The sequence below is a fragment of the Pseudochaenichthys georgianus genome, chromosome 13 (assembly GCF_902827115.2).
Source record: "Pseudochaenichthys georgianus chromosome 13, fPseGeo1.2, whole genome shotgun sequence".
NCBI lineage: Eukaryota > Metazoa > Chordata > Actinopteri > Perciformes > Channichthyidae > Pseudochaenichthys > Pseudochaenichthys georgianus.
The window spans coordinates 6,105,794-6,120,550 of NC_047515.1; the positions used below are offsets into that span (position 1 = coordinate 6,105,794).

The window sequence follows — 14,757 nt, forward strand, 5'->3', positions numbered from 1 at the left end:
ATATGAGTAACAGGTCAGTGTAAACACAAGCTTCTGTCAATTATGGATCACTCAAACTATTTATATAAAAATATGTAATAAAGTTCTAAAACAGGTATTCGGTATATTCCTTGATAGCTTTTGGAGAAGGTTGTTTTTAAGTTTACTAAAATCTATAGTTTCAACGGTTTCACTTTATAAAAAGGGAACAGGTGAGTAGAGCATCATTGAGTTTCTTATTCTGTCAGTAAATTATCCAAATGAAATGTTTATCATTATTTTATTCAACCCTAAACAAATTGATTGTACCTTTTTAATAATGACCTTACATGGTCGGCAAAGTTAAATTAACTTCAGAAAATCAAATCTGTTGAGAAAAAACTAATAAATGTTTAAAGATAGGAACTTTCCATCCCACTGAAGAACAGTCCGTCGAGATTTAAAGGCGTAGTTGTAGTTCAGTCCAACGTTTAATTTGGATTCATTTCGCCAACAGGCAACTATTTTCATAAAGAATATATATATTTTTCAAAGTCAACTTTATTGTTGAGAGATCAAAAAGACGTTTAAATAAAATTATACAATTTACAGATATGTATACAAATATATGTATATCCTATATACACCATCATGTACTGTATAATGATAGTGTATAATGTAGAAGGAAGTGGGGTAGATAACAAGTAAATATAGAGTTACATACAGATCCATGTTACAGCAAAAGATGGAATAACTAAGAAGCACGCAGTATAATAATAATTACATGCAACAATTAAATAACTGCTCAGCGTCTCCACCACAATCCCAATCTGCTGTGTCCTGTTTTCCTCCCCTCTGCATCACACCCCATCACACATACGGAACACAACGCAGAGTCTGAGGGTGTTAAGAGTATGTTTATTTAAATGTCCTCCTCTCTACTGGCCAACACAGTTCTGCTGGGTGTAGAATTTTTCCAGGAGCAGGAAGAGATTTCCATGCCATGCAGGGTCTTTGGGGATGAGGATGATGATCGCCTCCTTCTGGTCCACACAACAAAGTAGCAGAGACTCCGGTCTGTGATGTGCAGCTGCCCTTGGACCTGGTGCCAGTATGGGTGATATATGACCCACCCTCCTCACGGAGACAGAAGGATGGTAACTGGACTGCCTCCGCGATGGTCATGTTCACGTCACCAAAATCCTTGAATCTACACACAGCAAATAAACTCTAATGACACAACGAGATGTAAAAGGAGATCACACATACAGTATAGACTATATAAAACTGGCCGCTTCAATCTGAAGAGCAACTAAAGCAAAACACGGGAGTGTACCTTGTTCTTGTGAACACTAATGTTATCCACAGCATACACAGAGACCACGAAGTTCTTAAGGAGAAAACTAGTTACTAAAACAAAACACGTTAGTGTACCTTGTTAGCTAATGTTAGCTAGCTGACATTAACGTTACACATTGCACTCATATTACTCACCGACATCTTGTAAAGCCGGTCCCGCTGCTGGCTCTTACAGAACCGACTAACTCCCCTTTCGTGTATGTACAGCTCTCAACGTGCCCAGACTTGTAGTGATGTTCACCTCGTTTTCTACTTTTATTCTCATTCTGAAAGAATGAGGTGAAATTTGCTAACGTGACGGCCGTCTTTGTGATGGTGACGCGTATTGTGCGAGACCAGAGACCTGTAGTTCACTCAGCGGTTTCACACAAAGAAATGTGTAACTTCACAGTTTTACGACACATTTTAATTTTGTTGACTTGCAAAATATTCTTTTAAATTGACAAACATCATATGTGTCATTCGTGGCACAATTCAAACGGGATCAAAAGATAACCTTTCTCTCTCCATTGACTTCAATGTATAATTTTACGCTTCCGGGGTCCCATGGAGGCTCCCGGAAAGGGAGGGACTTCGCCTCTCTATAGCGGGCCCTCTGTGAATGTAGAGAGGACCAACAAGCTCTCCCGTCTTCACAGTAACTCGCAGAGACTGCATTTAACCCTTCACATTCCAACAGAAACTGAACAGGCAGATTCGAAGGATTTATTTCTTTGGAAATATATAAAAATATAAAAAATATATATATTTTTTTTTAATGTTTTCAAATATTATTTTTTAGAATATCTTAGGCCCTCACAGAGGGCCTAGAGCGCCCTGACGGCTCGCCACTGTATTTCATACATCTAACGAAAATCACTTAAAGAAAAGTTTGGCTTCAAGATGAGTGGTAAAATGCTGACTCATTTCCAGGTTGTAGGACTAACTTCTCCTTCACTTTATACTCTCTAGCAACCGTTGTATGTTGTGTACTTTTAAATGTTCTGTTGCAATAGCCATATGTGGTCTTCTGTCTAATTTCAAGTCAGAAACACATGTCCAAGAGAAGAATAAAAAACAAGTGAAAACTGCTTTGACAATCATCTACTGTATCTAAAAAATGGCAGATTAAAAAATAAATCTGAATATGAGATCAAATGACTTGTAAAGATGGATTGGAAATCACACTTGGATGAGCAGAACATCTGTCAGGGCATATCGCTGAGGATCCTGAGACCTCTGCCTGTGTCCTCCCTCTCTGTGGACTGCTGTGACTGGAGCATCTGCATAATGTGCTATTTGCCACGACTGGCTGTGGTTGTCGGGGTGATGGGACGGATGCCTGCCAGTCATCCGGGGCGCAGCGTGACATTTGTTCCTCTCCAGTTGTCATGGGGACTCACCAATGTATTCAGTCTGCTGTTATCCAGGGCCTGTTTGGGGGGGGCGTGACACTGCAAATCCTACCCTTGAAACCTCTCTCCATGAGTGACCGTTCCACTCCTGTGAATTTACCACTTTCACGCCTCTTATTGTTTCATTTCTCCTGCACCTGGGCCACTGCGAGGACAGGGCTGCTGGAAGGAACGCCAGGAGAAGACACCTATCATCCAGTGACAGTATAGCACATCACACACACACACACACACACCACACACCCACACACACACACACACACACACACACACACACACACCACACACACACACACACACACACACACACACACACACACACACCCACACACACACACACACACACACACACACACATATGAATTAAGTACAACTTTATGCTACTTCAGATGTTGTGGAGTAAAATTACAATATTGCCTTCAAATATGAAGTGTAGTAGAAGTATAGAGTAGAATCAGATGAACATACTCAGGTAGGTACCTCAATAAGTACAATACAATAAAAGTATTGTAGCACAATAAAAAAATTTACAATACAAAATACAGTACATTTACTCCATTAGACCCCCCATTGCTTTTCAGAATGAAACTCACATCAGAAGATATAGAGTAGAAACTTTGTACTGCACCTTTTAATCTATTATTATGTGAATGTGTACGATGATGGGTTGATAGCCGAATCACAGGCTCAGGTGTTTAGAGCGTCTTGCTACGCCACGGTGCGAGTACCTTATTTGCTTTACATTTCCCAGCTGTTTGACAAATAAACAATTCTGATTCTGAGTGTGTCTCTGCTTCCCCCTAATGGACTGATCATGGACATTTTCTCTGTAGTGCCTTTTCAGCCTGCAGCTTTCTCAGCCAAATCGAAATCTCATCATTTGTAGTTCACAGGAATATGTAGGGCCTAAAGACAGCATGAGCCACAACATGTACTGTCTATATTCCAATGTCTCTAAGTGTGCATTGGTCTTTAACGCAACTGACTGTGATAAGCTGCACTAAACTTGGTTGACTGAATCATCATGGCTTACAAACTGTGTATGGTATTTATATAGTGCTTTGCAACCCCTCAAAGCACTTAACAACACAAGTAAGCATTCATGCATTCATACAGTCAGGGGCTGCCATACAAGGTGCCACATGCTCAGGGAGAATATCATCCACACACATGTACCAACACATTGCCATGCCATTGGGTTGATTTGGGGTAAGTACCAGCACATCGGCATTGTATGCATGGGCTGGGAACCTAAACATGACATTCCGATTGGAGAACAACCCTCTTTCTCCTGAACCACAGTTGTCCAAAGTCACTTTCTGAATAACTCCTCCAGACCAACCATATATACAAGCAGGGACAGGAATCATCATGACGCTGACAAGGGTCAACTCTGGGAAGGCAGCCCAAACTGGCAAACAAGTCCAAAGTGAGGCAGGATGTCAGGCAGGTGCAGGTTCCAGGAAACAGGACTGCAAGATAACAGAACGGCTAGAAAGAAGGGACAATGCACATGGCAACACTAACTATCGAGAAAGGAGTGTGTGTAAAGGCGGCTGAGATGGCTGATGAATGAAGTGAGAAATCACTTAACTATTTTGTGACTTTTTTTAGTCACAAAATTACTTTAGTCATTACTTTTTATCATTTTTTTTGACATACTCTACTCTGAAATGTTTCATACTTGACTAACTCTACTAGATAGATAGAATGTTTTATATTTTGACACACTATAGTATGATTTTTAGACTTTAGTATGTTGTGTTTTGGAATATGACTTTTTTAATGTTTTTTGACGAACTCCAAGATTACTTTTTTTAACTGGCAAAACTCTGCCTTTTTTATATTTCTGGATCTAAAAAGTTAATGTTTAAAATGAAGAGCCGTTTGGCATTGGCAGAGGAGATTTGTCACATTTCACATAGCACAACCCACATACTCAGCTCGGCTGCTCATCCCACAAATGCTTGTTCCTCACAAATGTGGCTCCATTTGAAAGGTAAGAAAACAGGCTTTCCAATGGTATACAATGTATTGCCAAAAAGAATTGTTACAACAAAGAAATAATCTACCAAACATTTTTACTTTTTGTGTTAAGTTTTATATATACACTGCTCTTCCCAAAAAAAAGTCCCTACCTGGACGTAACTAAGCCAATCTGTAAGAGCCTTCCATTGGATAATTACTGCAGTGGTTCATATGTTTCAGCTGGCAACAAGTTATTTAACTCTAGCTGCTAGGTTGGTTAGCTTCTCATTTCTTTAACAACCATGTCAGAACAGAAGACATGTCCTGTGGTCGTGCGAAGGATGTTAATCAGTTTCAGAAGGGTCACATAAGGGGGACCCTTATCTAAAAAGTTAGTTCCAGAGGTAAGGGGGAGGGGACCCTTATCACACTACATAAAGGCCTGTGGAAAATAAAGACATGTGATCTTTTACTGCCTGCCCTCCACATAATGTTACAGCTGTCTTTTAAAGTGACCGGCATGCCGTGCCTTATCCGAAAAGGCAAAACAATGATTGCGCTTTGAGGCACTGTCTGCTCTACATGATGAGCTACCGCTGTGGCAGAGGACAAAGACACATAACAAGTCTCTCGACTATTGGAACATAACTATTGTTATCTAGACTGGTACATTTGAATATACTGTGAATGAAGAAAAAAAGCAAGCAATTTCATCTGCTCATGTTTTTATTTAAAGAAAATAAGTTCTGTCTGTCTAAACATGTTAAAGATAAAAGAAAATCTGTGCAAATTGCTATATTTTATACACCTCAAATGACTGTCTTCCTCTCGTCAGTCTTTGTGCCTCACAGACGTTTGCAATATCTAGCATTTTTTCAAAAAGGATTTTAGAAGTGGTATTTCAAAAGTGTGGACAAAGATTATAAAGACTAAACATGATCAACCAGGGGCCTATACTACGAAGCTGGTTCAACCTAACCTGGATATGTTTGAGTTAGCCGGTTGGCCTAATCCAAAACATACGCACTGTCGCTAAACTGTACTACGACGCTGGTTATCAAGTGGATCGCTCAGCCAGCCGTGTCCTATCTAGTTTGGTGCGCGTTCACATGAAAGGGGTGGTATTTGGAGCATTCGACCAATCACAAACATGGAGAGCGCACTGACAGCGCAGCGTCATACTTCCTGAATGAAAAGTCAACTATATATTAGACATATGAAGAAGTTAAATTAAATATCCATGACTTAAACACTTATCCAGGATGAAAGCCCCATAGCTGCACCGCAAGGTGAATACAGCTGGTAAAAGTGTTTGAATGCGTACATTAACAGGTTTATGATATCACTGCCCCGTCTCTAAGACACGATCTGACTTTAATTACATTTGACTCGAGAGTGTTTCGTCAACTTAATGTGTTGCTTAAAATAATACTTCTGCATACAGTATGTGACACTGTGAGTGTTGCACGGCCAGATACGGCTCAGCTGACTCAGATAAAGAATATATGATACATTATGAAGTGATATGCCGCGGACTGTACTTAATGTTACTCTGATCCGGTTACTTATGTCGTGGCAGATATTAAGTAAGCTTTCTTAACGCTAATGTTATAATAGTCAGATTGCTCTGAAGATGGAGGTGATATTCTATTCATGTTCACGTTCACACAGTCGGTGATTTTTGCCGGCCGTCTTTCCTGCAACGGCAGCTTTTCTGTATTTCCTTTCTCCTGTAATATGACTTGATCGCTTTAAAACTCCGCCACACTGAGCCTCTGATTGGTCAGCAGGCAGTGCTTCACTGAGTTGAGCTCTTAGCCTGCAAACCTAACCTGGGGGGTATACTGCGAAGCAGGATTTTCGCTTAGCCGGCTAAATTCAGGGCAAACTCCGGCTTTCCGGTCATCCGAAGCTGGTTCTCTTTTTAGCAGGCTAGATCTCCATGGTAATATATGCTAAGCAGCTAACCTGGTCGGGACCAGGTTAGGTTGCAGGCTAAGAGCTCAACTCAGTGAAAGCACCGCCTGCTGACCAATCAGAGCTCAGTGTGCGGAGTTTAAAGCGATCAAGTCATATTACAGGAGAAAGGAAATACAGAAAAGCTGCCGTCGCAGGAAAGACGGCCGGCAAAAATCACCGACTGTGTGAACGTGAACATGAATAGAATATCACCTCCATCTTCAGAGCAATCTGACTATTATAACATTAGCGTTAAGAAAGCTTACTTAAATATCGGCCACAACATAAGTAACCGGATCAGAGTACATTAAGTACAGTCCGCGGCATATCACTTCATAATGTATCATATATCTCCTTATCTGAGTCAGCTGAGCCGTATCTGGCCGTGCAACACTCACAGTGTCACATACTGTATGCAGAAGTATTATTTTAAGCAACACATTAAGTTGACGAAACACTCGAGACAAATGTAATTAAAGTCAGATCGTTGTTTTAGACGGGGCAGTGATATCATAAACCTGTTTAATGTACGCATTCAAACACTTTTTTCTTTTCCAGCTGTATTCACCTTTCAGGTGCAACTATGTGGCTTTTATCCTGGATAAAGTGTTTAAGTCATGGATGTTTAAAGTTTAACTTCTTCATTTTTGACTAGTATTAAAGTTCACTTTTCATTCAGGAAGTATGACGCTGCGCTGTCAGTGCGCTTCTCCATGTTTGTGATTGGTCGAATGCTCCAGATACCACCCCTTTCATGTGAACGCGCACCTAACTAGATAGGACACGGCTGGCTTGATCCACTTGATAACCAGCGTTGTAGGACAGTTTAGCGAGAGCGCGTATGTTTTGGATTAAGCCAACCGGCTAACTCAAACATATCCAGGTTAGGTTGAACCAGGTTCGCAGTATAGGCCCCTGGTCCCGACCAGGTTAGCTGCTTAGCATATATTACCATGGAGATCTAGCCTGCTAAAAAGAGAACCAGCTTCGGATGACCGGAAAGTCGGAGTTTTCCCTGAATTTAACCGGCTTAGCGAAAATCCTGCTTCGCAGTATACCCCCCTGGTCCCGACCAGGTTAGCTGCTAAGCATAAGTTACCATGGAGATCTAGCCTGCTAAAAAGAGAACCAGCTTCATAGGACCGGAAAGCCGGAGTTTTCCCTGAATTTAGCCGGCTAAGCGAAAATCCTGCTTCGTAGTACACCCCCCAGGTGTAACTGTGTTATGATGACTGATACAAGGGGAGAAATAACAACGAGTGAAAAGTGTTGCTTCCTCAGATCCTAGATTGAGACTGTATTAGATCACATATCAACACTGTGACTTGTTTTAAAAATACAATAATAATATAATAATAATTCTTAGCATTTTAAACTTTTGACCTACATCAGCCACTTTTACTTGATGTATTGTATAATGTTGCTTATGATCTTTACATATATTAAAAACATTAAATCCATGCATTCTTTTAACCTTTCAAAGCTGAAGGAAGTGAAAGAGCGACTCCAACATGTTAACCAAGTAACTTTAATTGTATCTTTCATTTCCACACAGTTACATGATTAAACATAAATATATAAACAAACATATCGGCAATGTACAGTCAAGATTTAAAGACCCGTTGATCTTAAAATAAGGACCCCCAGCTGGTGGCGCAGTGCCCTGTGGAGAGCGACTTCTTAGTTCAGGAAACATGAAGCTGACACCCACAGCCGCGCTACGGCGTTTCCACAGATGAACATCCCTTTCAGAGGGGCAGCAGAACCAGAGCTACAGCTTCTCAGAGTCAAACATCATTTCTGCTGAGGTCTATTGTGTGTGTGTGTGTGTGTGTGTGTGGCGTCTGTTGTCTCCTCGCTGCCAGCACCGACCACCTGCTGCTCTGCTGACACATCTGTTAGCCTGGACTCCCTGGACTCTGCTGACCCCTGCAGGACAAAGAGAGAACTGTAAGCATGTGCTCATCTGGCGCTGCATTAATGCAAATGAAGTATTAGGTACCCATCCTCGTATTAGGATTAGCTATTCTACACAGCAGCGTAGGGGACTGGGGTCTTGCTCAAAAGCACCTCAGCATGGCACAGTGTAACATTCTGATTGGATAATTGTTTGAACAATAACATTTAACCATAACATTCTTTATCAACTCCAGAATCAGACAAGATGTCTACTGTCCTTCCAATGGCTCAAAGGCTTTATTCTCTTCCCTTTAAGGACGAGGTTAGAATTCATTACGTTTAGGTGGCTGCAGGGTGGGGGGGGGGGGGGGGGGGGGGACCCTTATCATACTACTACTACATACTCACAAACGCAGGGCCAAAATTAGCTTTCGTCAAGTGTGAAAACACAATTAGTTAGTATTTAAACTTTAAGCAAGGACTCTTACAGGGGGAGCTCCTCTCCTTTTCAGCGTGATGCCCTCTGCGAGCAATGCCTTCCCGGTCTCCTCAAACAGAGCGGCCTCACTCAGCTCATCGCGGCTCTTCAGCTCCATGTACTTGTCTACGAACCTGCGTGAGAGAAATACAAACACTTCATAACACAGGCATGGAAACAATATGGTTATTGTGGAGCAAGCAATCTTTTTTATGTTACTCATTCATTTTTTCCACCTTACACTTAATAATTAATCAAATTACTAGATTCTGGCATTACATAAAAACATAAACAACCAGAGGATTTCGATCACACTTTTGAAACCCCTTCTCCAACCTGACAGTTACTTTCCTGCCACAGGATAATTGCGGTATTAAGAAGGAGGAAAAACCTACCTCTGACACGTAGAAACAAAGTCTGGCTTGTGAAGCAAAAAGGATCGATAACCCGTCCCATATTGCTCAAAGAACTTCCTGAAAGACAAAAACACACAAAAGCATTAATGCTGACATAAAAGCAGGTATGACCTTAAGCGACCTTTATTCATTGAGTCAATGTCTTTGTTTTTTTAAAATAGAACATCAGTGAGTCTCTGATAAAAAGACACTGATTGACGTTTTCTTTTCCCAACATTAACAAAAACAGCATGTCGGTGTTATGGAAGCATCGTGGCTTTTGTCTCTACTGAGAGGACGTGACTTACGCTCTGATTTCATCCTCTCTGTACAGGATTTCCGGCACTGGGTCCTGCTTCTTGGTGGTTCTGGTGTGTGGCTTCACGTAGAGGGGCTCCTTCTTGGGTGGAAACGCATCGTATACATCAAACCAGATGGGTTTCTGTGACGGCTTTATGACCCCTGAGCGCATCAGATCTCGAACCCTGAGTGAAATTAGAGTTGGAGAGTTCATTATAAATGTGTACAAATTCTGATACTATATATAGTTATATACTTTGCATCTCCTACTCTCAGCAGACAGCGCTGATAAAAGCACTGTATTGGCTATTTAGTCCTTTTTCTAGCATCGTCACTCATCAGGGAAACTAAGGACCATTATCGGGGTTTTTTTTAATAGGCATAATACAAATGAAATGAGGAGATGCTAACACAATTTGACTTATTTTACCTTAGATAAATGAATGCATGAAACTTCTGGAAATTATACATCTTCATAGGTAATATTACTTTTTCATATCACATAAACAGCACATATACTGCAGCACTTAACGGCAATGAATGAACCTTTCAATAACTGTAATATTTGCCATACAATAACAAGTGAAATATAGTGACATAAAATGAATAAGAAAGAAAAGTGCTGATTCAGTTCTTGTAGAGTGACCATTGTACTTTGATATTGCTGTGATTTTTGTATTATTAAAATCTAAATTCTAAGTAAGTTACATTTCTATCTTTCATATTGTTGAGCAGTATCAAGAAGACTAAAGAAAAGAAAAATAAAGCACGTTTCTGACCACTTTTATACCATGTTTTTAAACACAAACAGGAATGCCACCTTGGTCGCATGGATATGACGTCATCACCCTGTATCCTTAAACTCGTGTGACCTGTCATGTTCTTGAACATTGTAATTGTTTTATAATTGTCGCTTTTGGCCTTGTTTCGTACATATTTATTCACATAGGTGAGCACCGTTAATGCCCGAATGTAACTCCTGCTGAATAAAGCTGACACCGCTGCAGAAGGACAGCAGACCTTATTAAACTGACTGCAAAAAGCCTGGATGTTATCAAAGAAACAGCGCGTATAAGCAATAACCAACACCCAAAGTACATCTGTGTTAAGTAAAACAACAACATTGCTCTTGATTATATGGCTTTTTATAGGTCAAGGATATGGCTAATAGTGTTAGCTGCCTAGCTTCCACACGCTTATAACACAAGGATCTCTTACCGGGAGTAAACGGTTCCAAACTTCTCCAGTCTGCTGCCAGCCATTTGTGTTTGTTTACCGACAGCTGCACAACTGTAACAAAAGTGTATTCTGTCAACATACACAAACAGACCTCCGGTGGGATCTTTTTTTACTTTTTAATGTGTGTTCTTCTTCGTCCCTTTCCTACTTCTTCTATGGGTTTATAGGTAGATCAGAAACCAACGTTTAAAGTGCATACCGCCACCTGCTGTATCGGAATGTTTAGTACCATGGTGCTATAAGAATGACTATTTATAAAACAAACAAACAAACAAACATGAAGAAAGAGAAAAATATAAGTATGGCTGTAGCTTAGAGTTCGATCCCCTGTAGTCAGCATCAGGCCCGGTTCTACGGGGATGCATAAGGGTGCATTGCACCCTCAGTTGAGTTGTTATGCACCCTCATTTGAAAAATTTAAAGTGAAAAAAATATATAATTAAGTGAAAAATATTACTTATATAATAACAATAATAATAATTGGAGTAATAATAATTTAGTCAATGATGGACATCATAAGATGGTTAAAACAACCAGCCCTTATCGCCAGCATTAACACTGCATCTACTGCAGGTAATAACAGTTCAGATCATGGGGACATTACGTTACCAGCGGCCACTGTCGTGGAGACTAACGTCCTCCCGCCCGACTCGCCGGCTTTGCCCGCCTCGCCCACGGAGGCGGAGCAGCCGCAGCCGTCTTCGTTGCCCCAAACACCGGCACCCCTCGGCGGCCCGCAAGTGCCAGAGGACCTCGGCAAAACAGAGCCTGCCCAGGTATATTTAAAAAAGTTCCCAACTCGCCTGTACACTGGGGTAAGGCGCTCATGTTGCAGCTCACGGTTTCAAAACAGAGATTGGTTGGAATATTCATGTAAAACGATGCCATCTTCTGCTATGCATGTAGACATTTCGGTTCAAGTACGTCAGATGCCTTCACCACAACTGTTCCAGAGTACCAACCGCTGTCTCCTGGTACTCATCTGAGTAACTCACTCCCTAAAAATGAAATGAAATAAAAGGGGAATATATCCATAAAGAAAAAGTAAATCTGTTTACAGTTCTGTTTCATATGGGTATTGAGATGTATCCATAGATCTCTTCATTTTGCTATCAAAGTGCACCAGATTGATGCTTTTAACTTCAATATTTAAAAAAAAAATCTTCCCGGGGGAGTATGCCCCGGTCCCCCTAGAGGAGGTGAGGACCCCCTTAGAGGGTGTTAGGTCCACTCCCCACATATAAAAATAGCACTTTACCCCTGCACCCTCTCTAATCTAAGATGCACCCTGAGTCATTTTGTTCTGGAACCGGGCCTGGCCGCGGCGGCAGGATTTCAATTGTGGGTGGGCCAATGTAATTTCGGCTGGGGAGAGACAGCAAGCGCATTTCGTGGCATCTGCAGGCAGTGGCAAGTACTTCCGGCATATGCCACAGAGGCTGCTACTCTGTGGTATCTGTGGCAAGTACTTCCGGCATATGCCACAGATGCCACAACTTGCCGAGACATCTGCCTACAAAAATCAAGCAGCGTAACTGTATTCAGCTCGCGTTACATTTGAAAAACAACTAATCCGAATACAGTTACTTTCGTAAACCTGAAGTGAATACATTTTGGATTGGAATACTTATTGGAATTATTGGTGGAAAAGTTTCCTCACAAAATGTATCCTAATATTCATTACCGGCAGAACTGTGTGCACAGCGCAGCAGCATGTCTGTGAGGCCCCGCACCCGCACGCAGATGAGAGAGAGATCTCTTTTTAAATATATTGAAAGTTAGAAACGGAGATGGTTTGATAAAACGTGCAAGATAACTTTATGTAGCATTTCTTTATTGTCGAAATGATGACATTTCATAACGGGATAAAATCAAAGTGAATGGCCTGCTGCTGCTGAAGGCATGGGGCAAATATAACTGTCCTTTGCCTAATTTATAAAGTAAACCTTAGCATCTCACTAGCAGTGGCAACTGCAATCAGTTACAGCCGCCCTAAGACTGTAGCCAAGTCTAATAACACCAGTGTACACGTTGCTGTGTCAATACAGATATTTATTTGTTAATTATTTGTCTTTACTCATACACCTGGTTTATCGTAATGCAGTGGAAACTCCCCTCAAGAAGCGACAATTGCCAAGGGCGTTGCAACCCTCACTCGCCAATATGTCATCATAAATATAGCACGTTTGTTTATTTTAGCAAACCATGCTCCAAGTAAAATTGAATATAAATTATAATGTATAATCTTTTTGAAAAATAGAGATCACACATCAGTCCTGTGTACAGATCAGTTCGATAAAGTCATGCCTAAACAGCGACATTTTACAGGATAAATACGGGTTTAAATAGCTGCATTTGCCACGGAAGGCGAGTGGCAGAGCAGTAAATCTTCTCTTACTCTGGCATCTTGTGGCAACTCCCGTTGAGCAGCGGCAGATGCCTCGGCAAGTTGTGGCATTGGTGGCATATGCCGGAAATACTTGCCACAGATGCCACGGAGTAGTGGCCTCTGTGGCAGATGCCGGAAGTACTTGCCACTGCCTGCAGATGCCACGAAATGAGCCAGGCCCTACTGCGGCTGGGCCTGTTCAAATGTTTCTCGTTAAAAAATAAAAATAAATGCCTGCATATCATTGTAGGCAACTAATATTTCCTATAGTAAAGACACTTTTTCTAAATATTTAAGCTTCTTATACGTGAACATGTTTAAGAGAGAAGGGCTCTCTTAAACATGTTCACGTATAAGAAGCTTACATATTATTTAAATGATTAAGCGGCACGCTGCATGGTCGCAATGAGTGACATTAAATGTTATAGCTCAGCATGTTATTTTGTTTTGGTTCACAATACATTGATACATTTAGAAACAAAGAGCATACGACAGAATATGGAAGAATTACCGAGCCCCTGATGTGTGTCTGTGTGGTTAGACTGCAGCCTGCTGTCCTTTTTAGCGGATCTAGCGAAGTGAGCGGCCGTGCGTAAATGGCACTGGTTCTCTGACGCAGCACTTTTCAGATGCTGCAGATTTATCATTAGGCTACTTCCCTCTGATACTGCAGAGATTTCACGAGCTGAAGGTACATTTCATACTAAAGCAGCTGGGCAGCAGAGCATGGAATGTTTATTTGTAGTCTTTACATTTTGATTGTACAAATGCCATGTCTTTTGATGCTACTGCAACGCAAACATTTCCCAAATTGGGATCAATAAAGTACTGTTCTTAACTTATCTAATGTCCCTTGGGAAAGTTACTCAGCCACACAGTTCTTCAGTTAGCATGTCAAAGACCAACACACTCTCACTCCATAATCGTCCAGGAGCGACGTTTGGTCAGGGTCCCGTGGCGTGCAGTTGTGACGCTCCCTTCATAAAGGGACGCAAATACCTTTCAACTGATTGCAATGTATTCCCATCTGCGGCGGGATTTGACGCTCATGGAAGCACGGCATTCGTTTGTGTCGGCTGCCCTTAAAGGCAATGTGAGCGTCCATTCCCATTGGATAACGGAGAATTGTACACCCGGAAGTAAGTATTCCCCTTACTGTCGATTGATTTTACAGTGATATCTGCACTACTCATCGACTAAAACACACCAGACTATCCTTGTTAATTACACAACATTGATTGGTTTAAATTGTGTGCAATGCTTTTGTATTTTTCCCCTTCGATTCGGAGAAACAAATATTTTGTGTAAAGTAAAGTTCGGAGTAAAGGATGGCAGAACACTACAATTATGAAAAAGAATACCATTACTTTGTAACCCACAGGGTTGTGTTGTCTCAACGATGAAGGGAATCTCTCTGCC

General features: G+C 41.2%; 1 protein-coding gene across 1 annotated transcript; it reads right to left on the reverse strand.

Moving 5' to 3' along the window:
- Positions 1-8,152: 8,152 nt before the first annotated feature.
- Positions 8,153-11,117, reverse strand: mrps23 (mitochondrial ribosomal protein S23). Its single transcript, XM_034097691.2, has 5 exons — positions 10,929-11,117; positions 9,719-9,895; positions 9,411-9,488; positions 9,026-9,149; positions 8,153-8,567 (listed from the first exon to the last, which is right to left on the reverse strand). Exons 1-5 carry the CDS (start codon positions 10,970-10,972, stop codon positions 8,433-8,435), a joined length of 558 nt encoding a protein of 185 aa, XP_033953582.1. The 5' UTR covers positions 10,973-11,117; the 3' UTR covers positions 8,153-8,432.
- Positions 11,118-14,757: the final 3,640 nt, after the last annotated feature.